The sequence below is a fragment of the Mobula birostris genome, chromosome 2, assembly GCF_030028105.1.
Source record: "Mobula birostris isolate sMobBir1 chromosome 2, sMobBir1.hap1, whole genome shotgun sequence".
NCBI lineage: Eukaryota > Metazoa > Chordata > Chondrichthyes > Myliobatiformes > Myliobatidae > Mobula > Mobula birostris.
In genome coordinates, this window is record NC_092371.1 from 138037363 (window position 1) to 138063670 (window position 26308).

Genomic DNA, 26308 nt, shown 5'->3' on the forward strand with positions numbered 1-26308 from the left:
TCCTCGGGCAGTTGCTCTAGGAATGCCTGCTCAAACATGAGGCAGGGTTTGTGTCCTTCAGCCAGGGCCAGCATTTTGTTCATTAATGCCGACGGCAGCCTGTCTCCCAAACCATCCAGGTGCATTAAGCGGCGTGCTCGTTCACGCCGTGAGAGTCCGAAAGTCCTTATGAGCAGGGCTTTGAATGCTGTGTATTTGCCGTCTTCCGGGGGCGACTGTATAAACTCCTCTACTTGTGCAGCTGTCTCCTGGTCGAGGGAGCTCAGCACGTAGTAGTAGCGAGTGGACTCCGAGGTTATCTGCCGAATGTGGGATTGTGCTTCTGCTTGTTCAAACCACAGACGGGGTTGCAGCGCCTAAAAGCTTGGCAGTTTTAACGAAATTGCGTGAACAGATGCGGCATCGGTCATCTCTGGTCCAAATATCGTTTGGGCAGTCGGGGTCACCAATTGTAGCAGTGTGCTACACACAGCGCTAAAATATCCACACGTAATCGGTGAGTTAGAGTTGTGATGAAAGAGATTTATTCAAACTTCGTGGCCTGCTTTAAAGCCTTCCCGTTCCCGCCCTCCCTGGGCGGGATTGCTGTGGGGAATGCATATTCCCAGACCCTTTCCGTGCGCGGGCTTTTCCCCCTGCTGGTGAAGATGGCCTGGCGCCCTTTTTGGGGCTGGCCTCTCTGCCAGCGCGCGCCGGTTCGTGTATGCTAGAAAGTGGGTCACCACAGGCTCGTTTAAAAAAAAAAGCTGTACCGTAGCCTGGTGGTCCTGGCTTTAATGCTGCGGTTCTGTTTGTCAGACGGAAGCAGCTGAAACGGTCTATGTTTGGGGTGACTGGTGTCCCCAATGATCTTCCAGGCCTTCTTTCTGCACCTGCTGCTGTAAGTATCCCCAATGGAGGGAAGTTCACATCCACAGATGCGTTGGGCTGTCCATATCACTCTCTGAAGTGCCCAGCAATCAAGGTTAGTGCAGTCCTTGTACCAGGCAGTGATACAGTCAGTCAGTATGCTCTCAGTGGTGCCCCTGTAGAAGGTCTTGAAGATCTGGTAGCCCATGCTGAACTTCAGTCCCCTGAGATGGAAGAGATGCTGTTGCGCTTTTATTTTGCCATAAAGCCGGTGTATACAGTCTAGGTGAGCTCATCGGTGAAGTGTATACTGAGGATCTTGAGACTACTCACCCTCTCAACTGCAGACCCATTGATGTTGATCGAGGCGAGCCTGTCTCCGTTCCTCCTGTCATTAACAATCAGCTCTTTTGTTTTTTGGGCATTGAGGGAGAGGTTGTTATCCTGGCATCACTGTGATCAGTGTGACAGGGTGTCAACCTCTCCTCTGTAGGCTGTCTTATTACCGCTAGAAACAAGGCCAATCAAAGTTGTGTCATCTGCGAATTTGATCAGCTGATTGAAGCTGTGTGTGACAGTAAGTCATGGGTGTAAAGGGATTAGAGAAAGGGACACAGAACATAACTCTGGGAGGCACCTGTGGGTGGCTGGGAGGGAGGGAGGGGAAGATTGATGGGTTGATTTTTTTTTAATATAGAAACACAGTTTAGCTTTCCTTACCAGGCTACTTTCCTGTTGATCGTCACATGTTCATTTGCTGTGCCATACCTAACTAACAATTCTTTTTAGTGTAATTCTGTGCATTTGGACTTGTAATATTCCTGTGTACTTGGACTTGGATTATTAGTAATATATCTTCACTGCAGAAGAAATCAATTTGAGATCACTTTTGTCTTACCTAAAGCAATTGGAAAAAGTTGGATTTGTGTGAATATTAATACAGATCTATAGTCTTTCCAGGACAAGTAAGGACACAGTTCTCAGAAGCTATTGCATTTGCTTTTCAACATCTCCAGTCTTTGTTTCCATAGATCAGAAAGTACTGTGTAACATCTCAAATTTGATGGCTTGCAGAAGTTTGTCTCTATTTTTTTTTGCTCCACAACCTCATGCAATCTGATACTTAGCAGTAGATATACAACAGAGTCATTCTTAGTAAAGACTGATTTCAAATAAATTATTGCCCAAAAACTTTTCTCAGTCTTTTGCATTGGAATGTCATGTCTCGCCTCCAATAAACTTGTGTGAGCAAATCTTCAGTATTGATGGAAACTGCTCTATTTAGCTCTCTCACAATAAATATTCATGACAGTATCCTGAAAAACATGGACCACTTCCTATACCTTGTAAGCCAACTCTTCATGAAAGTATCCCTTCCCCAGAAATTGCAGTCAACAGGATGAGTTGCAATGTAAAAGATGGACAAATTTGAAAAAGGTGATTTCTGGACTGAAGGTGTTATATTTGAATCCGCGCAGTATACAGATTAAGGTTGGTGAACTTGTAGCACAGTTACAGATTGGCATGTATGATCTGTGGGCATCACTGAATTGTAGCTGAAAGAAGATTACAGCTGGGAGCTTAACATCCAAGAATACACATTTTATTGATAGGACAGGCAGGTAGGCAGAGGGGGTGCCGTAGCTTTGTTGGTGAAAATTGAAATCAGGTCATTAGAAAGTAGTGACATAGGGTTGGAAAGTGTTGAGTCATAGTGGGAATAAGGAACTGCAAACGTAAAAAGACCCTGATGGGAGTTATATACAGGCCCCCAAACAATAGTAAGGATGTAGTCTATAAATTACAACAGGAGATAGAAAATGTATGCCAAAAGGACAAAGTTACAATAGCCGTAGCGGATATCAATATGCAGGTATATGGGAAAATCAGGTTGGTGTTGGATCTAAAGAGGATGAATTTTAGAAGGGATGTCTTCTAAAATTAGAAGAGAGAATTCTGAAAAGAGATGGCTTTTTAGAGCAGATCGTGGTTGAGCCCATTAAGGGATTAGCTATTCTGGATTGGGTCTTGTGCAATGAACCAGAATTGATTGGAGAGTTTAAGTTAAAGGAACCCTTAGGGGAAATGATCATAATATGATAGAATTCACCCTGAAATTTGAGGAGAAGCTGAAGTCAGATGTATCAGTATTACAGTGGAGTAAAGAGAATTACAGAGGCATGAGAGAGGAGCTGGCCAAAATTGATTGGAAAAGAACACTGGCAGGGATTACAGCAGAAGAGGAGTGGCTGGAATTTGTGGAAGCAATTCAGAAGGTGCAGAATATATACATTCCAAAGAGGGTAAAGCATTCTAAAAGCAATATGACACAACTGTGGCTAATAAGAGGAGTCAAAGCCAGCATAAAAGCCAAAGAGAGGGCATATAATAGAGTAATAATTAGTGGGAAGTTAGAGGATTAGGAAGCTTTTAAAAAGTCAACAGAAGGCAAATAAGAAGGCATTAAGAAGGAAAAGATGAAATACGAAGGTAAGCCAGCCAATCGTATTAAGGAGGATACCAAAAGTTTCTTCAGATACATAAAGTGTAAAAGAGAGGCAAAAGTGGATATTGAAGCACTGGAAAGTGATGCCGGAGAGGTAGTCAAGGGGGGACAAGGAAATGGCGGATGACTGAATAATTATTTTGCATCATTCTTCCCTGTGAAAGATATTAACAGTGTGCTGAAAGTTCAAGAGTGTCGGGGTAGGAGTATGTGATTATTAAGTGTATGCCATTACTAAGGCGAAGGTTCTTGGGATACTGAAAGATCTGCAGGTAGGTAAGTTACCTGGACCAGATGGTATACACCCCAGGGTATTGAAAGAGGTGGCTGAAGAGATTGTGGAGATATTAGTTATGATCTAAGAATCAATTGATTCTGGCATGGTTCTGGAGGACTGGAAAACTGCAAATGTCACTTCACTGTTCAAGAAAGGAGAGTGACAGAAGAAAGGAAATAGGCTGGTTAGTCTGACCTCAATGGTTGGGAAGATGTTGGGGTTGATTGTTAAGAATGTGGTTTCACTGATATATTAGCATGGTAAGTGGAATGTTACCAGACCAGATTAAGCCAAATAGCTGGCAGTTGTGTAGCTGTTTCTATAACTACTATTATTTGACCAGTAGAATTCTTCTAACCAAGGTTTGCATCCCAGAGTCCCTTCATTCAGCAATAGCCCAAATCAATATCAAGAACAGCTGTTTTTTTTAAAAAGCCTCCCTTGATCCATATATATATTTCTTGTTTGTTAGTCCTGACGAAGGGTCTCGGCCTGAAACGTCGACTGCACCTCTTCCTACAGATGCTGCCTGGCCTGCTGCGTTCACCAGCAACTTTGATGTGTGTTGCTGGAATTTCCAGCATCTGCAGAATTCCTGTTGTTTATATATTTCTTGTGCTGTTTTATTGCAGTACTGCAGGGTCTCAGCACTGCACTACCTGATGTACCAGCCTTGATCATTGGCAAACAGAATCACCACAGATCCAAAGCCAGTGCCGACTGTAATCAAAGCAAGCCAGTGTCTTTACACCACCTTAGCTATGAATCCTTCTGGTTTCATTACTTCCCTAATTTGCAAAAGGAGTTGAGACCATACACAATACACATTTATCATCTCTTTTCCAGAACCAAAACAGCTTCAGTCATCAGAATAGAGTGTGTAGGTGATTCTTGCATATGTGCTCATTTAAAGGACTAACTTCAAACTACAGAATCCTTCCTAAAAGCATACAAATGGATAGCTCTTTCTACTAAATGTCCAGAGGCAAAGGTGCTTTATCAACCTGCCCCTAGATTACTACCAAACCCTGCACCTCTGACAATAAAAATCAATAACCAGTCACTGGCACTATAAAATGTGAAACACTCTTTCTATTTGTAGAGAAGTATTGGAAGAACAACCATGTGCTTAAACCCAGCAGTAAGCATGTGGTTTACTAGACAGCAATGACATTTATCCTTCTACACATATCAGAAGATTTTCCAAATGCATTGGTTTGAATTCTATATTGTTTGTTTAGATAAATGAGAAGTGATCTTTCTGAAATGTATAAGATTCTGAGGGGGGTTGGGAGTGTGGCTGCTGAGAGGATGTTTCCCTCTGTTGTGAGGTAGGGGGTGGGGAAGGAAGGTGGTATCTTGAACAAGGGGGCACATTTTCGGAGTAAGGTGTCATCCACTTAAGACTGGAATGACAAGAGTTCTTTCCTCTAGGGGTCATGACTTGTTGAAATTCTTTACCCCTAAGAGGTATGAAAGTAGAGAGGTAACACTGAAATGTTATTTTAGACCTGTGTCTTGAATATATTCAAATGTTGTAAGTTCAAGGGAATCAAGGTGGTGCAGGGGGTGAAGAGAACATAGAAAAATATTATTGAGGCCAAGTTCATTCATAATTTAATAAATGGCAGAGCGGGCTTGAGTAGTCCCACTTCTGCTTGTATCTTTGATTTTGTAAACTGGGAAAGTATGGATTCGTCTGTGAATGAATGATTTATTTGATAATTAACTATTTGCATTTAAACTTTGTATCTAGATTCAAATGTCTTTTCTTTATCTACTTGTATAGAAAGCATTCCGGTCATGATATCTGCTACTCCTGGTAAGATCACAGCAGGTACCACTGACGCAGCAGAGGCCACAAAGCTTCTGGCTGAAAAACGGCGAATAGCACGGGAGCAGAGGGAACGAGAAGAGGAGGAGAAAAGAGAACAGGAGGAGAAAGAAAGGTATGCTATTATTTTGATGTAGGTTAAAGGGCTTGTTATTTTCAAATTCCAGTAATACAATGTGAAACCAATATAAATCCAAAATTTATCAACTATGTATAGGTGGGCTTACATTTTTCAGAAATCCAGCTAATAAGATTTTAATTGGGAACTTAATGTTTCCCCAACTAGCACCAAGGCCTGGTTTCATATTTCACCCTTTACAGACCTATTTCTGTTTTCAGTCCAGCAAAATTCTTATCCTTGTTTTCAGATTCCTGCCAAGTCTCAAACCTGAAGTTAAGAAATTCAAGTTTAATTGTCATTGAACCATACACAAATACCCATAAATATAGAATTGGTTACTCCAGAGCTAAGGTGCAAAGCACAGTACTAACTGTCATACACAGCACAAGGCACATATAGCACATAAAAGATAATAGAAAGTACAGTCACACAGAAAAAAATAGAAAGTCTAAGTCCCTGAGTCTATAAATGTTACAACAGTGTGCAGTCAAATACAATACAACTAGTCTTCTGCCAAGTAGGATAACTTATAAAACCTGTCTATTTGCAGGCTCTTCCAGCTCTTCAAAATCCTAACGTCCTCCAGTTTCGGACCTTTGCACAATCCTGATCATAATTCTTCATACTTACGTATTTTCTGGAATTTTCTCCTTTTAAATTTTTTAACCTCTACATCTTTCTGTAATGAAGCACTTCTTAAAATATGTCTTTGTCTATGCTTTGGCTGATTGACCTAATATCTCATTTCTTATGTTATACTTAAGTACTTTTGTTTTAAGTGGTATTGTCAAAACTTCATTTCTGGCCCAAGTCATCATGTTAGTTGGGCTTGATTATATCTAGCCCTGTAGCTGCATTTTTTTTCCTGAACTAGTATTGGTTTCAAAACTACTATTAAAACTAATGCAGTAATTATGATCCTTGAAAAAACATTGCTTTTGATCTTTTGTTTTTATGGGAATACTTCAATATAAAGAAATTGGCAAATACAAAGACATTATTAAGTCTTTGAAACTTATGGTAACTCAATTCCAAGGGTGGGAAAGTGATTGAGATGGTGGTATTGGGAGAAATTTCCCAGAGTGATTGCAAATATTGTTTATAACAATGTTTTAATGAAAGGGTAGGAATGTAAAGATGAAAAATAACTGTATCATGGATTTTGAAACCAAAGTATAAAAAAATGTGTCATTATGTTCTTAGACTATGAAAATAGTCTCTTGATGGAAGCCTTAACTCAAATCTGATTTACCATCTACTGACTTGGGCAATGAACTGAATATGGCAAAGCTGCCCTGGTGCTAGCAAAGTTATCGCCCTAACTGTGTGTCGACAGGTGGTTAATTTGGGAGAGTTATCTGAATGATGAATCAAACAGCAGTCTAATTGTATTCTGAGAATTGTACCTTACAAACAGTGTGCCAGATTCCATCACAATCCCATTAACAGGACAGACACACCAAGGGCAGAGATGGCAGTACCTTTCTGGTAGCTCTGGAATTTGTCATTAGTAACTACAGAAGGGAGGCTCCATTGTTCAGGGGTTGGAGCACTGTTCTTGGGGTGGCATGGTAGCGTAGTGGTTAGTGTAACACTATTACCGCACTAGCGACCTGGGCTCAATTCCCCCTGCAGTCGGTGAGGAGTTTGTACGTTCTCCCATAACCTCCAGCTGCTCCAGTCTCCTTCCACATTCCGGTGAAGAATGGGTCAGTAGGTATAACAGTGGGTATAATTGTGTGGCTTGAGCTTGAGGGCCAGAAGTGCCTGTAACTGTGCTGTATCTCTAAATAAGTCTGACTTGGGATAAAATGCTCCTGAGGTAATGAATTGTTTTCCCCATCATGAACAAACTTTCTGAGGACACTGCCCACCCTGTTCAAACATTATGTTCTCTGGTGTGAAAATCATACCAAATGAGTGGACTTGAACTAGATCTTGTTGCTCAACTGGGTATGCATAAAATATTCTGGATCATAAGGAGTAGCAGCAGTGTGTTGCACTATCAGCTATAACCTCAGCCAGGCATTGCCTTGCTTTACTATTTCTATCAAACTAATAAGTAACCCTTCTTTAATAAATAGTATGGATAGGTATGCTGGAACCAGCATCAGTCCTACCCAAAATAAGGTGCCAACTTGGTGAAGCTGCAACACAGGACTACAAGTGAGCAAAACAGGTGTGCAATAAACAGAGATCAAGGCTCTGCACTCCTGCTATACTTGTTAGTCACAATTGTGACCAGTGAGACAATACCAGAGGAAGCAATTCCAAGTACCTCTCCCTCCTCTGCAGTAGCTGAGCTCAATACATAAGTGCCCAAGACAATGCTAAAGAATTTTAAGAATATATTTAGGCAGAATTGCTGAGTGGTTGATCCATCAGGCACTAGAAACCAGTCTTTTGGCAATTTAGTTGAATTCCTTATGCCAGTGAGAAATAGCTAGAACTCTGTGTGCAGTGACGTTCATGTGATCCTATAACATCCTGACTGTCAGACCAAAATTTACATTCCAGAAGTAACCTAACACTGAGGTCTACCTGCCCATTAGGGCTATGGTCTCGGTATATTATGTCCGTAGAAAGAAGGACGGATCTAATCTGGTTAACTAATATTTAATTGGTCTTCAAACATTAGCAAAATGACAGGAGATATTATTGTTAAGCAGTACTAACTAACATTCTCATCACTGCTGTTTAGTTTGGGTTTCTTCAACATCATCTGATTCTGGACCGCTTTAGAGCCTTGCTCCAAACTTAAGACAAGACATAAGCTATAGACTTCGGCTTTTTGGCCCATCGAGTCTGCTCTGCCCTCAGCCCCAATCTCCTGCTTTCTCCCTCAGCAACTGAATTCAAGAAAAAGAATGCAAATGACTGCCCTTAATATCAAGGCATCATTTGATCAAGGAGAGATGGTATCAATATAAATAGGCATGAAAGAGAAAATACTCCAGCAGTTGAAATTATACCTCATGCAAAGGAGTCTGGTTCTTGAGAATCAAGCAACCCATCTCCAAGAAGTTCTTTAGAATAGTTTTCCTGGCCCAGCCTTCTTCAGCTACTACTTCTATGAATTACCTTGCATTATGAAGTCAGAAGCAGAGATATTATTTGAAGTTTACACCATGAAGTTTATACCGGGGGTCTCCAACCTTTTTTGCACCGCGGACCAGTTTAATATTGACAATATTCTTGCGGACCAGCCGACCGGGTGTGAAGGGAGGTGGTGTTCAAGTAGGGTTGCCAACTTTCTCACTCCCAAATAAGGGACAAAAGTAGCAGTCAAATACGGGACACTTGTGTTTACCCCGAGAAAGACTACCATGACCATGAAGTCTTGCGCGGGCACCTGTGTGTGCATGCGTGATGTGCGCATGCGTGTGTGTACATGCTGATTTTTTTTTTCTCTACAAATCGGTTTTGGCTTAATCTTCCCGATTCTGTTAAGTGAAACTACACTGTACATACATTATTTCTATTTTATATAGGCTGTGTATTTATCTTATCATTCCTGCTTTTTCTATATGTTAGTGTTATTTTAGGTTTTATGTGTTATTTGGTAGGTTATTTCAAGTTCAACAGTGCGTGATAGGGAATGAGGAAAGGTGCAGCTGACATATCGTTTCATATCGCCAAATCATATCACTTCCTCGCGGCCTGCTAGCACGTGCTTTGTAGCCCGGTGGTTGGGGACCACTGGTTTACACGATGCCCAATGATGGTGCCTGCCATCTATAAAATTCACAACAGTCGCTTAGGCATCTGTTACTGCATTTCCCAAAATCACAGCATCTGCCACCAAGGAAATCAAAAGTGATAGCTGTGTGGAACACTACCATCTCCTGTTTTCTCATCAAGCTGCAGGCTGTTCTACCTTGGAAATGTATTGTCATTCTTCCATCACTGTTGGACCAATATCACTGAAAATCCAGCAAGCAGATGGTTTATCTTTCTTGGGTAGACTGTAGTGGTTCAAGAAGGTGGCTCAGCACCAACATTTCAAGGGCAATTTGAGCAATAATCGGTGGTCCTACCGATGATTGCCCGCATTCTGAAAAATAAACTAAAGACAAAATTTAAAGGTGATTTTAAAGAAGTTTTTCAGGATAAACTATTTAGATATTTTAATTGTTATAGCTATTTTAACAACATACAGACTTGGAAAGAATATGCTTTTGACTCTGATTGGATTCTCCTCAGATAATTTGCCCCTAGTGTTTTTTTTCATGTAGTTTATATGTTGTATGGTCAGGCTCTCAAAAATAAGACTTTTGATCTGCATTATTCTCGATTCATTCCTTGCTATTTCTTCTGGCTTTTGAAATGTATAAGATCCTGATGATACCATGTAGTTTACACTCAGTGGCCACTTTCTTAGGTATGCTGGTACACCTGCTTGGTAATGCAAATAACTAATCAGCCATCACATGGCAGCAACTTAATGCATAAAAAAATGCAGGCATGGTCAAGAAGTTCAGTTGTTATTCAAACCAAACATCAGAATGGGGAAGAAATGTCAAGTGACTTCGACTGTGGAATGATTGTTGGTGGCAGACAGGGTGGTTTGAATATCTCAGAAACTACTGATTTAGGATTTTCACACACACACAAGTCTCTACAGTTTACAGAGAATGGTGCAAGGAACAAAAAGGTCCAGTGATTGGCAGTTCTATGGGTGAGAAAGCCGTGTTAATGACAGAGGTCAGAGGAGAATGGCCAGACTGGTTCAAGCTGATAGGAAGGTGACAGTAACTCAAATAACTATGCATTACAACAGTGGTGTGCAGAAGGACATCTTTGAATGCACAACATGCTGAACCTTGAACTGAATACACTATGTAGCAGAAGATTCCACTGGGTTCAACTCGTCTACCTAATAAAGTGGCCACTGAGTGTATGCCTGAACCATACAAAGTCAAGGGCAGTTTTGAATTTGAATGTTTTCTATTAGATGTAGGTAATGTAAATTGACCAGTGATACAATATCTACAAATCAGCTTGTTCTTTTGGACATTGGGTGATTTAACTTATTCACGGGTTAGGTGTCTGATCTCTGCTTATTGCTTGCTTGAGCTACTGTATTTGTTACTCTTTGATTGCTTTGGAATAGAATTTGGTAACTGAGGCATTGTCATTCTTAGTGACACTCTTATTTTAAGTACCTTTAGCATCTAAGTCAGTAAAGAATGTAGCACAATTGCCTACTAGAGTGGATCATATCTAAGTTCTTTAATGGGGCATATCATGGAAAAGGTATTGAGTAGTATTATCGTGGAATATATTGGTGCCATCTCCAGAGTTGAACACTAATGTATCATTATCACCTTTCCATCTGATGAATAATGCAAAAAAAAGCACACTGAACAAGGAAAGAAGCACAACCACAGCCACCTGGGTGTTACATCAGATTGTTATGAGCCTCACCGGTAAAGTCTCTGCATGAACGTGCCATTCGATACTAGCCAGTACAGCATGGTATGCAGACACTGAAATGCTCTGAATAACCACAGTTACTTTAGTTATGCTCCACAATATTGGGTGTTGGACAGGTATGTTCCATAGCCTTTTTTTTTTCCTGAATTGAGTTCAAAATAAATTTATTATCACAATGCTGTTACACGTATGTCACCATATAAAACACTGAGAATAATTTTCTTGCGGACATACTCAATAAATCCAATGACCATAGTAGAATCAATGAAAAACCGCACCAAATGAGTGTTCAGTCGGTGTGCAAAAGATAAACTGCATAAATACAGAAAGAAGAAAAATAGCAATAAATAAATTAACCATAAATATCGAGAACATGAGGTAATGAGTCCATAGCTTGTGGGAATATTCGGTAAGGTTATCCACTTTGGTTCAAGGGCCTGATGGTTGAAGGGTAATAACTGTTCCTGCACCTGGTGGTATGAGTGCTGAGGTTCCTATACCACCTTCCTGGTGGCAGCAGCAAGAAGAGAGCATGATGTAGATGAAATGAAATATCTTTATTGTCATTGCATAGTACAATTGTCATGCACCAATGCAGCGAAAATGAGTTTGCAACTCCCATACTCAATGCTATAAAACAACAAATAAAATAAATAAACAATAAATAAAATCAAGTAATCAGTCAGTACAACCAGCAACCATAAAACCAGTATTAAAGTAGATGGTGGAGGTCCTAGATGATGGATGCTGCTTTCTTGCGATAATGATCCATGTAGATATGCTCAATAATGGGAAAGGCTTTACCTATGATGGACTGAGCTGTGTCCACTACTTTTTGTAGGATTTTTCCATCTAAGGGCATTTGATGTTTCCATACCAGACTGTGATGTGGCCAATCGGTATACGCTTCCTCCACACATCTTTAGAAGTTTATCACAGTTTTAAGTGTCGTGCCAAATCTTTACAAACTCCTAAGGAAGTGGTGGTGCTGCTGTGCTTCCTTCGTAATTGCACTTGCATGCAGGGTCCAGAATAGGTCCCCTGAAATGACAACACTAAAGCATTTAAAGTCGCTGACCCTGTCCAGCTCTTCTTCCCTGATGAGGACTGGCTCATGGACCTCCGATTTCCTCCTCCTGAAGTCAATAATCAGCACCTTGGTCTTGCTGACATTGAGTAAGAGGCTGTTGTTGAGACATCACTCAGCCAGGTTTTCAATCTCCCTTTTATATGCTGATTCATCACCACCTTTGATTCAGCCTACAACAGTGGTGTCATCAGCAAACTTAAATATAGCATTAGAGCTGTGCTTAGCCACACAGTCATTAGTGTAATGCAAGTGGAGGAGGGGCTAAGCACACAACTTTGTGGATACTTGTGCTGATGGAGATTGAGGAAGAAATATTGCCAATTTGAGCTCACTGTGGTCTGCAAGTGAGGAATTTGAGGATCCAATTGCACAAGGAGGTATTGAGGCCAAAGTGTTGAAGCTTATTGATTAGTTTTGAGGGGATGATGGTATTGAATGCTGAACTATAGTCAGTAAAGACCATCCTGATATATGCACCTTTGCTGTCCAGATGTTCCAGCGTTGAGTGAAGAGCCAATGAAATGGCATTTGCTGTGGACTTGTGCTGGTAGGCAAACTGGAGCAGATCCAAGTTGCTTCTCAGGCAGGATTGGTATGTTTCATTGCCAACCTCACAAAACACTTCAATGCTGTGAATGTAAGTGCTACTGGACATGAGTCAGTGAGGCAGGTTACCATGTTCATTTTGGCGACCGGTATAACTGAAGCATGTGTGTACCTCAGACTGCAGAAGTGAAAGGTTAAAGATCTTGGTGGGCAGTCCAGTCAGTTGAACAGCACACGACTTTAGGTACCCCATCTGGGCTGGGTGCTTTCCATGTTTTCACCCTCTTGGGAGGCTATTGTTAGTGCTGGCTGCACCTTGGATGAGTGGATAAGACCTTGAGAATTTGTTTTATTTTTGTATACAGAGAGTCACTGGCTTTCAGTTTGAGCATTAGTAGCCTGTCAAATGAATGGTATTTGTCAGCATTTTCAAAGATGAGTACAGATTATCTAATGTTTGGTGTAACTATTAAAATGGAAATATCCTTCTTTAGACATCTGCATGTTCTTTAGAGAAATAGTTTCAATGTGGTCACTCTGTTATTCTGCAAACATCTGAATATTTTATGGTTTTCTGTTAAATAAAGGCAAATGAAGGAAGAAATACTGCGGCGAAAACAAGAAGAGAAAGCTCGCCGTGAAGAGGAAGCACGAAGATTTGAAGAGGAAAAGAGACTTCAAGAAGAACAGCAAAAACTTGAAGAGGAGCAAAGACTTCTACTGGAAAAGGCTGAAAGAGACAGAGAAGAAAGAGAGCGCATACAAAAGCAAGTGAGTTTATTTTATTATTTCTGCATACAAGATTTGCATTCTTGCTGTGCCACTGGTCTTGTTGTCATCTGAAAAGTAACTTGTATAGCAGACTAATCACTTAAGTGTTAATTATCCATGTGACTTGAGGGAAATTGCATCTGTACTTAAAGATTGCTCAAACTTATAAGATTGTTGCCATAATTTGAATAATTTTTTTAGCAAGATTTCACCAAAACAAGATAAAATAAAGAAAAAAGATTGGACAAATTCACCCTATGGGGTATCCCTTTAACAAATGTAAGCGATTTGCCCCATCATAGCTTGCTACTTATTGTCAGGTTTCGTTCTTGTGTTTTATGATGGACAACTACTAGTTCTTACTTGCCACAACTCAGCAGTCAAAAATTATCATGGTATGCAATCACCTACTAGCGGCCATTCTCATCTAATAATATGCTTATCTTACTGCAGGATTGTAACTTGTTGTCATGCCATATTATGAGTATAGTGGATTCTGGTTAATTGGGACTTATCAGGACTGGTACATTCTGACCCAATTAAATGGCTGCTTCAATTAGTCAAACTACCATTTTACTGAGTATCAAATTATGTATTTAAATGAAATGCAGAACAAATTAGAGCACTAACAACCCTGCTACAGTACTATAAAACGATAGCTTCTAATAGTTATCAACTATGTATATATAGTGTATATATAGTATATAATCCATAGTGTATGCTGCCATGTTCTTTAGATTAACTGAACAATATCAATGCAGACACCTACTGTAGAAAATGGACTGCAGTTATGTAATGCATTAGATTATTGCATCCTCCAAGTCTTAATTTTCACTGTAACATTCAAGATAATTGTTGATACCTTTGAATTCTTTGTTGCTTCTAATTTGTTGAAGTAGTGAAATTGTTTCATTTTAATTCCTTCCATTTCTGGCATTTCCAAGCCCCAGTGCTTGAAACTACGATAAGGAAAGCATATTGGAATTGTGTTGCTGCTTTTTCTTGCCAACTATTAGTGACAAAAATCATTGCTTTTTGAACGCAAGCACGTGCAACTGATGATATTTTGAAACTGTTTGCTCTAAGCACATGGTAGTGATTAGCAACCAAACAAGTGCAAGCCACTGATGCTAGTTGAAACTCTGGCAACAGTCTCCTCCCCCAATTAAGCAGCATAGTGACCCAAATAGACAAAAGGAATCCTGGCTATTTTTTTCAATTAGGTTTTGTTCTGTAAGTGGTGTCTCAAATCAGTGGCTGCCCCGATTAACTGTTTGCTCAATTAACTAGAATCCACTGTAATTGTAATGTCTCATTGGAAAGTTCTTGCATGTTACATGATGTTGGTCCTTGTACATTTGTCATGTAGGGGCAGCTGTTAAAATAATTAAATATAACTGCAAGATCACCCTTGTATATTCTATAAATGGAAAAGAATGAATCAATGAATACAAACGAAGTACAGTAACTCTTCCTTTAAGTAATTGGCAAAGATAGGCATTTGGCTATTGCACTAAATGATTTGTAACTTTTTTTCTATAAAGGGATACTGAAGAAGAATGGTGTTGTGATGTAGAATTAATATTGCTGCTTCACTACTCCAAGGAGCTAAATTCAATCATGACCTTAGATGACATTGGTGCAGAGTTTGCATTCTTTACCTGACTGCCTGGGTTTCCACCAGGTGCTTTGGTTTCCTCCCACATTACAAACTAAGCTGGTAGGTTAGTTTTTTTTTAAAGATTAAAGTCTGTCATGAGCCTTGCGGCCCATCAGGCTGGTGCTTATGCCGGTTTCAGTGGCGTGAAGCGACTTAGAGTACGAGACTCCCCACCCCCGGATAGGACACCAGTCTATTGCAAGGTTAACTCCCAGCATTTTTGCCAGTTCCCATGTTCAGCTGGGTAGACTGGAGCATTGTGTGGTTAAATGCCTTGCTCAAGGACACACACACTGCCTTGCCCGAGGCTCGAACCCATGACCTTCAGATCCAACACCCTAACCACTTTGGCCACGTGCCACTGGTAGATTAGTTGGCTACTTTAAATTACCCATTAATGTATGTTAATGGCACAAAGAATCAAAGGGTCATTGGTGGGCTTGTTTGAGAGAAAATAAGCTGCATTGTAGAAGGAAATAAATGGAGGGAAGGGATAAATGGGATTGAAAGGGGCTAAGGCTACGTCCACAATAGACCAGATAAATCCATAACCGAAGCCTTTTCTCTTCATTTTGACCCTCCGTCCACACAGAAACGGCATTTTCCTCCCCCGAGAAACAGAGCCTTTCTAAAACGCTATCCAGAGTGTGTAAATCTGAAAGCGCCAGTTGGGTGGTGTAGTGTGTATGGGGTAACCCGAGCTTTTTAAAAATGCTGTCATGACGTGCCAGAACAGATGGTGGAACCATCATATTCCTCATCATTGCAAATCCCTCTGCAACCGAGTCGGTTTTTCAATGTTCGTTGTCAGCCGGGTCATACTGTCTGTGAACTCCCTGTCAGTTGCCTCCATACGCTCCAGTATATTTTTTTTAGTTTTAAGTCCTCCTACGCGACAGCCAACAGCTGTCTGTCATTTGGCAATTTCCTTTTAAGTTTTTCTAGTCTGTAACTGGACAAACACACACCAAGTCTTTCACGGCGAGATTCGACACCAATCATGTCACAGCCATCACCTGTTGTTTGGTCCAAACTGTCAGAGTTGGGCGTACTCGTCGAAGCAGGGGAAGTGGCTGTACATTGGTCACTGTGATGTACATTGACCCTATCCTCCACATCGCAGGTTTCAATGCCACCTTGAATTGCCGTTGTGGCTGGTGAGCCCCCCCAGATCTGCTCACATAACTCAAAGTACAGTAGAACGACTCTACCGTGTCCACTTTTTCGTCCCGCATCCACTGCCTATCGGTATTTGTGGCGAATCACCTTAAGTTTAGTTACAATAATTGTCTTGGTTATATCGTCCAATTTGTGCGGGTAGTCCTTACCCAGAGATTCCAACCGCTCTGCCGCGAGGTACTGTTCTTTATAGCGGTCGAGGATGTTGTTGTATTTGGTTTGGCACGACTCCCAGTCCACGTTCTCCACTGCTTTGCTGACTTTGTAGTCGTTTGTAACTCGCAGAAGCAGCTCAACTTCATCGTCTGTCTAAATGAAGAAATCTAGTCTGCTTCTTCCAGTGGAGGTTTCCTTTGTATTCCTTGAAGACATTGTTGAAAACTTTCTTTTGCTGTTGTTACAGGTACTCAGTTTTTGACCAATGGAAATAGCACAACGCCGCCGTGGAAACGGAAATAGTATACCGTTTCTTCTTTGCTTGTTTTCTGTAGATGTGTCCTGCACGTGCCCAGTAGGAGGAGATTCGCCCAAATACCCATTTTAATGTGGATGGAGGTATTTTCAAAAACGCCTAGCGGGGACGCCTATCGTTTTTACACAAAACCAGCATTTTCAAAATTATCCGGTCTAGTGTGGACATAGTCTAATTCTCTGAGAGTCAGCTTGGCCTTTTTCTGTCATGAGAAATATTTTAAAAAGCCAATATTATCTCTGAGCAAATTTTCCCACCCTTTAGTTCTGACAGCAAAAGCCCAGCTTACCACGTTACCTTGCTGGCGGATGTATTTCTTGTCACCAGTCTATTGTCCATTGGCTTGGCAACCAACTGGGCAAACTTAAGACAAGATTCTACAACAATAACTTCCCAGGTGCCAGGGTCATGGACGTCTCAAATCATGTCTACAGCACTCTAAAGGGGGAGGATGAGCAGCCAGATGTGTTGGTGCATATTGGTACCAATGACATAGGAAAGGAAAGAGAATGGGTCCCAAAGAGAGAATTTAGAGAGCTAGGTAGAAAGCTGAAAAGCAGGACCTTCACGGTAACAATCTCTCGATTGCTGCCTGTGACATGCGCCAGTGAACAAGGAGAAAATTCATAAGTCTGAGGTGCAGAGAGTTCTGGGAGTCCTTGTGCAGGATTCCCTAAAGGTTAATTTGCAAGTTGAAATGGCAAATGCAATGTTAACATTCATTTCAAGACGACTAGAATATGAAAGCAAGGCTGTACCACTGGGGCTGTATAAGGCACTGGTGAGGTGTTACTTGGAGTATTGTAAGCAGTCTTGGGCCTCTTGTTTAAAAAAGGATATGCTGACATTGGAGAGGGTTCAGAGGAGATTCAGGGGGATGATTCCAGGTATGAAGTGGTTAATATGAGCAGCAATTGAAGGCTGAGGTGGAATCTCATTGAAACCTATTGAATATTGAAAAGCTCAGCTGGAGTGGATTTGAAGAGGATGTTTCCTTTGCTGGGAAGTGTAGGACCAGAGGGAAGAGTCTCAAAATAGAGGGATGTCATGTAGAACAGAAGTGAGGATGAATTTCTTTAGCCAGAGAGTGATGAATCTGTGGAATTTGTTGCTACAGGTGGCTGTGGAGGCCAAGTAACTGGATGTATTTAAGGCAGAGGTTGATAGGTTCTTAATTAGTCAGAGCATGAAAGTTTATGGGGAGCAGGCAGGAGAATGTGGTTGAGACAAAAATGGATCAGCCATAATGAAATGGTGAAGCAGGCTCAATGGGCCAGATGGCCTAATTCTGCTGCTGTGTCTTATGGTCTAATTAATTTAATCCTCCTCACCATTCAAAGCAAACAAATAAGAAGGAGACAAAGACAGAATAGCCTTTTGATAATGCATCGCGTGACATGATACTTGTAAAATTCATCTACATTGCTGCAAAGTTAAATTACCATGTCTGCATTTGCACTTCTTCCAATCTGATGTATTGCATTTGGGTCTTGTAATGTCTTCTGTACACTGGAGAAACCAAGCACAGATTGGATGCCTTAAAGCCCTTCGCTTCTTTCTCAATTCACTAACCTCATCAACACTGGAGATATCCCATCCACAGCCACCAACCTCATAGTTCTCTTATCCTGCATTGCTTATTTCTACCTTGTCCAAAGACCAGACTGTCCAGGAAGGTCCATTGTTTCTGCCTGCTCCTGCTCCACTGAACTTGTGTTTGCATAACTCGGCTCCATTCATCTCCCTTGAATTCATTTCCTTCTGACCTACAATGGTGACACTTCGTGCCCTCAATCTCCTCAACAACTTTCATTTCCTTGGCCCTGACTGCCTTATTTTAACCATGGATGTCCAGTCCCTGTATACTTATAACCCCCATTAAGAAAGCTTTAATGCTGTCTGTTTTCTTGGCAACAGACCCAACCAGTTCTCCTCCTCCTCCACCATCATCCTCCATCTAGCAGAACTGGTCCTCACCCTCAACACTTTCTCCATTGGCACATCTCACTGTCTTCAAACTCAAGGGGTAGCCATGAGCACCTGCATAGGTTACAGCTATGCCTGCCTCTTTAGCTATGTGGAACAGTCCATGTTCCAAGCCTTCTCTAGTAATGCTCTCCAACTCCTCCTGCGCTACATTGACAACTGCATTGGTGCTGCTTCATGCACCCATATGGAGCTCATCAATGTCATCAACTTTGCCTCCAGCTTCCACCCTGCCCTTAAATTCACTTAGTCCATTTCTGACATCTGTCCCCTTTCTCAATCACTCTGTCTCCATCTCTGGAGGCAAACTGTCCACCTGATATCTTTCATAAACATACCAATTCCCACAGTTATCTTGACCATACTTTTTTCCACCCTTTCTCCTGTAAAATTGCTATTCCCTTTTCTCACTTCCATCTCCACTGCATTTGTTCCCAGGATGAGGCTTTCCCTTCCAGGACATTCAAGATGTTTTTCAAAGAATAGAGTTTCTCTTCCTCGAATATTGGAGCTGCCCTTACCTACATCTGGATTGAATTGACCTACTTACAACCTTCGTATTTATGAGGAGTAAAAACCTTTACATTATGTCTCCATCTAAATGTGCGATGTGCAATTTATAGTCATTTATAATAGTATGTACAATAGGAGAATCAATATAACATAGAAATATAATTGTGTCAGTGTGATGGCCTGGTGGAAGAAGCTGTCCCGGAGCCTGTTGGTCCTGGCTTTTATGCTGCTGTACCGTTTCCCGGATGAAAGCAGCTGAAACAGTTTGTGGTTGGGGTGACTCGGATTCCCATTGATCCTTCAGGCCCTTTTTACAAACCTGTCTTTGCGAATGTCCTGAATAGTGGGAAGTTTACATCTACAGATGTGCTGGGCTGTCCACACCGCTCTCTGCAGAGTCCTGCGATTGAGGGAAATACAGTTCCCGTACCAGGCAGTGATGCAGCCAGTCAGGATGCTCTCAATTGTGCCCCCATAGAAAATTCTTAGGATTTGGGGGGCCCATACCAAACTTCAACCATCTGAGGTGAAAGAGGCACTGTTGTGCTTTTTTCACCACAACAGCCGGTACATATAGATTACATGAGATCCTTGGTGATGTTTATGCTCCTTAATTTCGCAGAGATCCACGCCCACTCCATCTTTGCATTGCCTTAACAGGGATAGAGTTCCCCTTGTCCCCATGTGCATCTGCATCCAACACATCATTTGCCACAACTTCCATTATCTTCAGTGGGGTCCCACCACCAAACATATCTGTACCTCTTCTCCCCCCCACCTTCTCTGCTTTCCACAGGGATCGCTCCCTCTGTGATTCCCTTGTTCATCCATCCCTCCCCACTAATCTCCTTTCTGGTACATATCTCTGCAAGTGACAGAAATACTACACCTGGCTATTCACCTCCTCCCTCACCTCCATTTAGAGCCCCAGGCAATCCTTACGAGTGAGACAACACTTCACCTGCAAATCTGTTGGGGTCTCCTACTGTATCAGCTGATCCTCTGGGGCTTCCTTACATTAAGGCCCAACATAAATTGGGGGACCACTTTGTCGAGCGTCTCCACACCATCTGCAAAGAGCAGAATTTCTCGGTGGCAAACCATTTTAATTCCTATCCCCATTCCCATTCCGACATGTCAGTTTATGGCCTCCTCTTGTGCCACAATGAGGCCATTCTCATATTCTGTCCAGGTAGCCTCCTTCAACCTGATGGCATAAGCATTGAGCTCTCCTTCTGGTAACTTTGTTTTCTCTCCCCATTCCCTCTTCTGTTCCCCACCCTGGCCTCTTACTTCTCATCTGTCTATCTCTCCCCCCCCAGTTCCTCTCCTCCTCCCCTTTCTCTTATGGTCCACTCACCTGTCCTATCAAATTCTTTCTCCAGCCCTTTGCTTTTTCCATCTTTCGCCTCTCAGCTTCTTATTTCATCCCCGCCCCCTCCCCTTCCCCACCCACCTGGCTTCAGCTATCAGCTTTAACTTGTCCTCTTTCCCTTCTGATCATCTTTTTATTCAGGCATCTTTTCCCCTTCCAGTTCTGATTAAAGGGTCTTGGCTCTTTATTCATTTCCATAGATGCTGCCTGAACTGCTGAGTTCCTCCAGCATTTTGTGTGCATTGCTCTGGATTTCCTGCATCTGCAGAATCTCGTGTTCACTCATTGGGTTTATAGAGCTTCTCTGTTCAGTCTGCAGAAGTAACTGAGGTTCAAGTAGCCTGACAGTTAAACTCACCATCCTCTCCAATCTGTCACTTCCTGCAATGTTGCAACAAGGCTCAATGCAACATTTTCCCACCATTCAGTACTGTGCAAAAGTCTATGGCACATGTAAACAAAAATTCTGTAAAGCGAATGTAAGCTCTTTTCAGTTCTTGCCTCATATGAGACACATACTTCAAGTAAGGCTTCGGCGACACCTCAGCCGCATCAGTCCCGAAACTAAGGTCAATGGGCAACCTTGCCTCGCACCCAAACATAAGATAATAGGGCGAGTAACCAGTAACTTCACTGCGTGTACATTTGTAACAGTGAACAAGATGCCCAATATGTCGACTCCCAACAATTCTTTTTGCTGATCTCCAGAGTCCCGAGCATGTCTCATAGCGTCCGATTGAACCTTTCCGGCTGGGGATCACCCTGTGGATGTTGGGGTGTAGTCCTCAATTTCTTAACCCCCAGCATGCCCAGCAACTCATGGATGAGTTTGCTCTCAAAATCTCATCCCTGGTCACTATGGATCCGCCGAGGAAGACCATAATGCACAAAATACTTCTCCCATAGCACTTTTGCCACTGTAGTCACCCTCTGATCCTTTGTAGGAAAAGCTTGAGCATACCTTGTGTAGTGGTCCGTGATGACCAAGACATTCTCTGTGTTGCTGGCATCAGGTTCTATGGACAGGAAATCCATACACACCAGGTCCAAAGGCCCCGCACTCTGCAATTGGGACAAAGGGGCAGCCTGCCCGGGCAGCGTCTTCCGTCGTATGCGACGAATGCAGGACTTGCAGTACTCTTCAACCTCCGTCCTCTTTCGGGGCCAGTAAAACCGATCCTTGAGCAATCTCATAGGTCTTTTCCACCCCCAAATGTCCAGAGTCATCATGGAGGGACTTCAATACAACCTTCCAATACTTCTCTGGCAGGGCCAGCTGCCAATACCGAGGTCGGTCCAGGGGTGACATTACCTGGTATGACATTTGGTTCTTCAACCTTAATTGAAGCCATTCTTTCAGTAACAGGGACATGGGACCGTACTTAGCCTTCTCTGTTCGTGTCACATCCCCCTCTTCCACAGCATGCCAGACCAGGCCTAAGTCTGGGTCATATCACTGCGCAGCGGCCGCTTCCCCAGGGCTTAACCCTGGCAGCTGCGTGGTCTTCAGAGCAGTCATGTCACAGTACACTAGGGGCAGAGCATCATCGGATGCCCCCAATGAGTCTACTGCTCGATCTGGCCTCTCCTTCTCCTCAGCCTGCACGGTGATAGCAAACTGGCACATCGCCTTCACCCCGGATGCAAGAACACTCTCCCACTCCTCGTCCTTCCCCGGCTCCTCATGGCCCTGTCGGGACAGTGCATCCACGTCGACATTCCGGCTCCCCGGCCGGTACTTCAGGCTGAAATCATATGAAGACAAAGCTGCCAGCCACCGATGGCCTGTGGCATCCAGTTTCGCTGACGTCAAGATGTAAGTGAGTGGGTTGTTGTCGGTCCGCACCTCAAACTTGGCCCCGCAGAGATAGTCACTCAACTTATCACCACCGCCCATTTCAATGCCAGGAACTCCAACTTGTGAGTGGTATAGTTTCTCTCTGAAGGTGATAAACTCCAGCTGACAAACGCTACAGGCCTCAAGCCAGCACCCCGATCCTGATACAGAACGGCTCCTAACCCCTCATGACTGGCACACACACACAAGGCAATCGACGGTCTGCAAATGCCAGCACCGGCGCCTGAGTCAGCATCTCCTTCAGGTACTGGAAAGCTGCTTCACATTTGTCATCCCATCTCTGTCCAAGTGGTTCTGATGGGTTCAAATATTCTCCCACCTCCCTTCCTTTCCTCCCCTTCCCCCTCTGTCCCAGGGGAGGGTAGCCACGCAGAAGCTGGTTCAAGGGATGACTCACCTTGGCGTAGCCCTTCACGAATCTCTGATAAGTACCCACAGAACCCTAGGAACGAGTGCAGAGCACTCACGGTCTGGGGCCTCGGCCAGGTGGTCACTGCCTCAATCTTAGCCGGGTTGGTCGCTACACCATTCCGTGAGATGATGTGTCCAATGTAGCTAACAGACATCTGGCAGAACTGGCACTTGCTCAGGGAAAGCTTCACCCCTTCCTGCTTCAGCCAGGTGAGCACCTTCATTAGCCTCGCTTCGTGTTCTTCCAAGGTGAATCCAAATACTATGAGATCATCCAAATATACCAACACTTCGAGCAGGTTCATATCCCCCACTGTCTTCTCCATGACTCTCTGGAAGGTGGCAGGGGCTGCCGATATGCCCTGGGGCATCCGTTCGAACTGGTAAAAGCCCAAAGGGCAAATGAAGGCCGTCTTCTCCTTATCAGCCTCACTCATCGGGATCTGGTAATACCCACTCCTCAAATCCAGCACGCTAAACCACTTTGCCCCACTCAGACAGGCCAGCGCATTTTCAACCTGGGGGACCGTGCGCCTGTTCAATGTTCTATAGTTCACACACATACGAACCTTCCCATTCTTCTTCCGGGCCACTATGATAGGAGACGCATACGGACTTCGGGACTCCGTGTTGATCCCGGCCTCCTTCAACTTGCCCAAATGCTGCTGCACGTCTTCCACATCTGCAGGGGCTAGTCACTGTGATCATTCTCTAAACGGAGTATCCTCAGTCACCCGTATGGTGTGGCGAGTCCTCCTGGAACAACCCACATCAAATTCGTCAAGGGAAAGAACATCTGTCATTGTCAACATCTTCTCCACCAGCCTCCGCTTCCAACCCTCTGGTACAGGTAATGCCCCAAAGTTAAAAGCTTCAGCAGTCAACTTAGGCCTTTTTCCCAACTGCTCTTCCTCAACCAGCCTCACGGGGGCGCTATGCATCACCGTCACTGGGAACAAATGCGCCACAGGCATTCCTCACTTAAAGGTGACCTCCCGTGCAGTAATGTTCCTGACAATCACCACTAGCCTGCATGTCTGTACCACCGAGAGCTTCTGCAACTCGGGACGCACCAGCGCCCCAGCAGGGAATCTCGACTCCCCTTCGAGATCCTCCGGGGTGTCCACTTATGAGGCTTCACCCTCATGCACCCCCGGGAATCTAGAGATCCCCATCACTCTCGCTACTTCACCCGGCAGCACCACCCTGGGCTTCGACTGGGCACACCATACAGTGCCTCGTTCACACGTCGTGTCCAGCCCAGGGCGACCTCACGCTTCCTCAAGAGCAGCTCAGAACACTGGGTGCACTGATAGGGTCTCCAAAAAGTCTTCACCCCCCCTTCTCCTTGGAGGCTCCCAGGAGTCCCCGCACAATAGGTGTGTTGGTCCCCACCACAATTGACACACCCCCAGTCTCACCGGGGTCTGGGCACACCAGTACTGGGGCCTCAGACACCCCCACCTCAGCTTCCAGGAACTCCAGTTTCACAGACAAATAGCCATCGTATGGGTAATCACCATCACTGATGCCCCATATGTCTAGTGCACTGAAAGGTGTCAGGGGTAAATGTGCCAGATACTGATTGTAGAACGACTGGTACAGTAATGTGACCTGCGACCCTGTGTTGGGTGTGGCTTTTGCATCTATCCCTTCGATCTGTATCGACATGCTGGATTGGGGCCCCACCAATCCTTCTGGGATAGGGTCTTTTCCTCTGGAGTATCCCGCGGCACATTGTTGGGAACATATTTTCCCAGTGTCACACCCCCATGACAGGGATAAAGAACCAGCAGAAATAGAAAGCACTTTGGAGTCTCGTATTGCTAACAACTAATAATATTTATTAGTAACTACACAATACAGTGATATAAGTGTAGATAAATCAAACAGGTTAGCAATGATTATATATAAAAGTAAGTGTGGAATATATACGTATGAAAACCAAACTTCTTTAAGTCTAGGGGTAAAAAGATACAGTGTTACGATGTTGAGTAAAGTTCAGTTCAGTTCGTGGTATTTAGTTGAGTAGTGACGGGGAGAGAGAGAGTGAGTTGAGTGAGGTGAGCTGATGCCGTCGATCTTCTCGTCATCCTTCGAAATCCTTTACAAGTCACCGACTGTGATTTTAACCAGGGGGACCGGTTTTCCTATGGTGGAGCTATCACCCCGGCAAGGCTGGACACATAGACAACTCCCCACCAGTCAACCCCTTCTTCACCACTGGAATAGCAGTTTGGAATCGATCCACCTAATCGATCCTCCAAAACCCACTTTCTCTGCGGGCACAACAATGCTCGTTCAGTGTCCCGATCATGTGTCTGAAGTCTGTATCATCTGACTTCCCATTTATTTCACCAGGCTGAGCATCACCTGTCATTCAAAGAGTCCCTCCCTCCTTTGTCTGTGAAGAAATGCACAAGCAGGCAACTGTCCTTGAAGAAATATCAACAACCTGCTGAAAATCATAACATTGAGTGTCCATTAAATAACACGGCCTTCGGTCACCATAGCAACTTACGAGCTGCTCGGTGCTGTCTCCAACTCCAAACTCAGTAAAAATCCAAAGTTACTTCCAATGCCTTAAAGTGACAGTCCAACCGTTAATCTTCTCTCTCTCTCTCTCTCTCCTTTCTGAACAAACAATCAATGATGAATGTCTCTCTCTCTCTCTTCAAACAGTTAATAGGGACACTCCTGGATCCCCTCACACTCCCCTTCCTCAGGGAAAAAAAAATTGTCGAAGACGATTTTTTTTAAATGTCCATCACAGGGTTTTAAACAAATACAGGGAAAAAACATCAGACGACAAAACAAAAAGGGTTACAGTTTTCAACTTAACATCTGGATAACTAATTAGCTATAACATTGCCAGTATCTTTCACATGTTTGATTTTTATCTCACCTTCCTGCAATATCAGACTCCAATTTAACAACCTTCTATTCTTATCCTTCATCTTAGTTAGAAACATTAACGGATTATAACCCATGTAAACCACAAATGGACTCTGGGCAACAGAAAGGTTTTGAGGTCTCTGATCATAGGCCTCAAAATGTTGTAAAGCCAGAATAAGTGCCAATAACTCCTTTTCAACAGTTGAATAATTTTTCTGGTGTACATTAAAGTTCTTTGAGAAATAAGCTACTGGATGTTGAATGTCATTCACTCCTTCCTGTAACAGTACTGCCCCAGCAGCTTCATCACTAACACCTGTTGTTATTGAAAATGGCTTTGAAAAATCCGGTGCTTTGAGCACAGGATGATAACACAGGCTGGTTTCCAGATGTTCAAATGCCTCCTGGCAAAGGTCACTCCATTCAAATCTTTCACTCTTCCCTAGGAGCTTTGTTAGGGGGAGAGCGATGTCAGCAAAGTTCTTACATAATTTTCTATAATACCCAACCATTCCTCAAACCCTTTTTA

General features: G+C 43.1%; 1 protein-coding gene across 3 annotated transcripts in view; it reads left to right on the forward strand.

Moving 5' to 3' along the window:
• The window catches only part of map7b (microtubule-associated protein 7b), a 177333-nt gene that overhangs the window by 114384 nt on the left and 36641 nt on the right, over positions 1 to 26308 (forward strand). For all 3 annotated transcript variants that reach the window (XM_072277751.1, XM_072277739.1, XM_072277744.1), the window contains 2 exons: positions 5422 to 5581; positions 13247 to 13430. In XM_072277751.1, coding sequence (XP_072133852.1) covers positions 5422 to 5581; positions 13247 to 13430 — 344 coding nt within the window. The remainder of the gene's footprint in view (positions 1 to 5421; positions 5582 to 13246; positions 13431 to 26308) is intronic.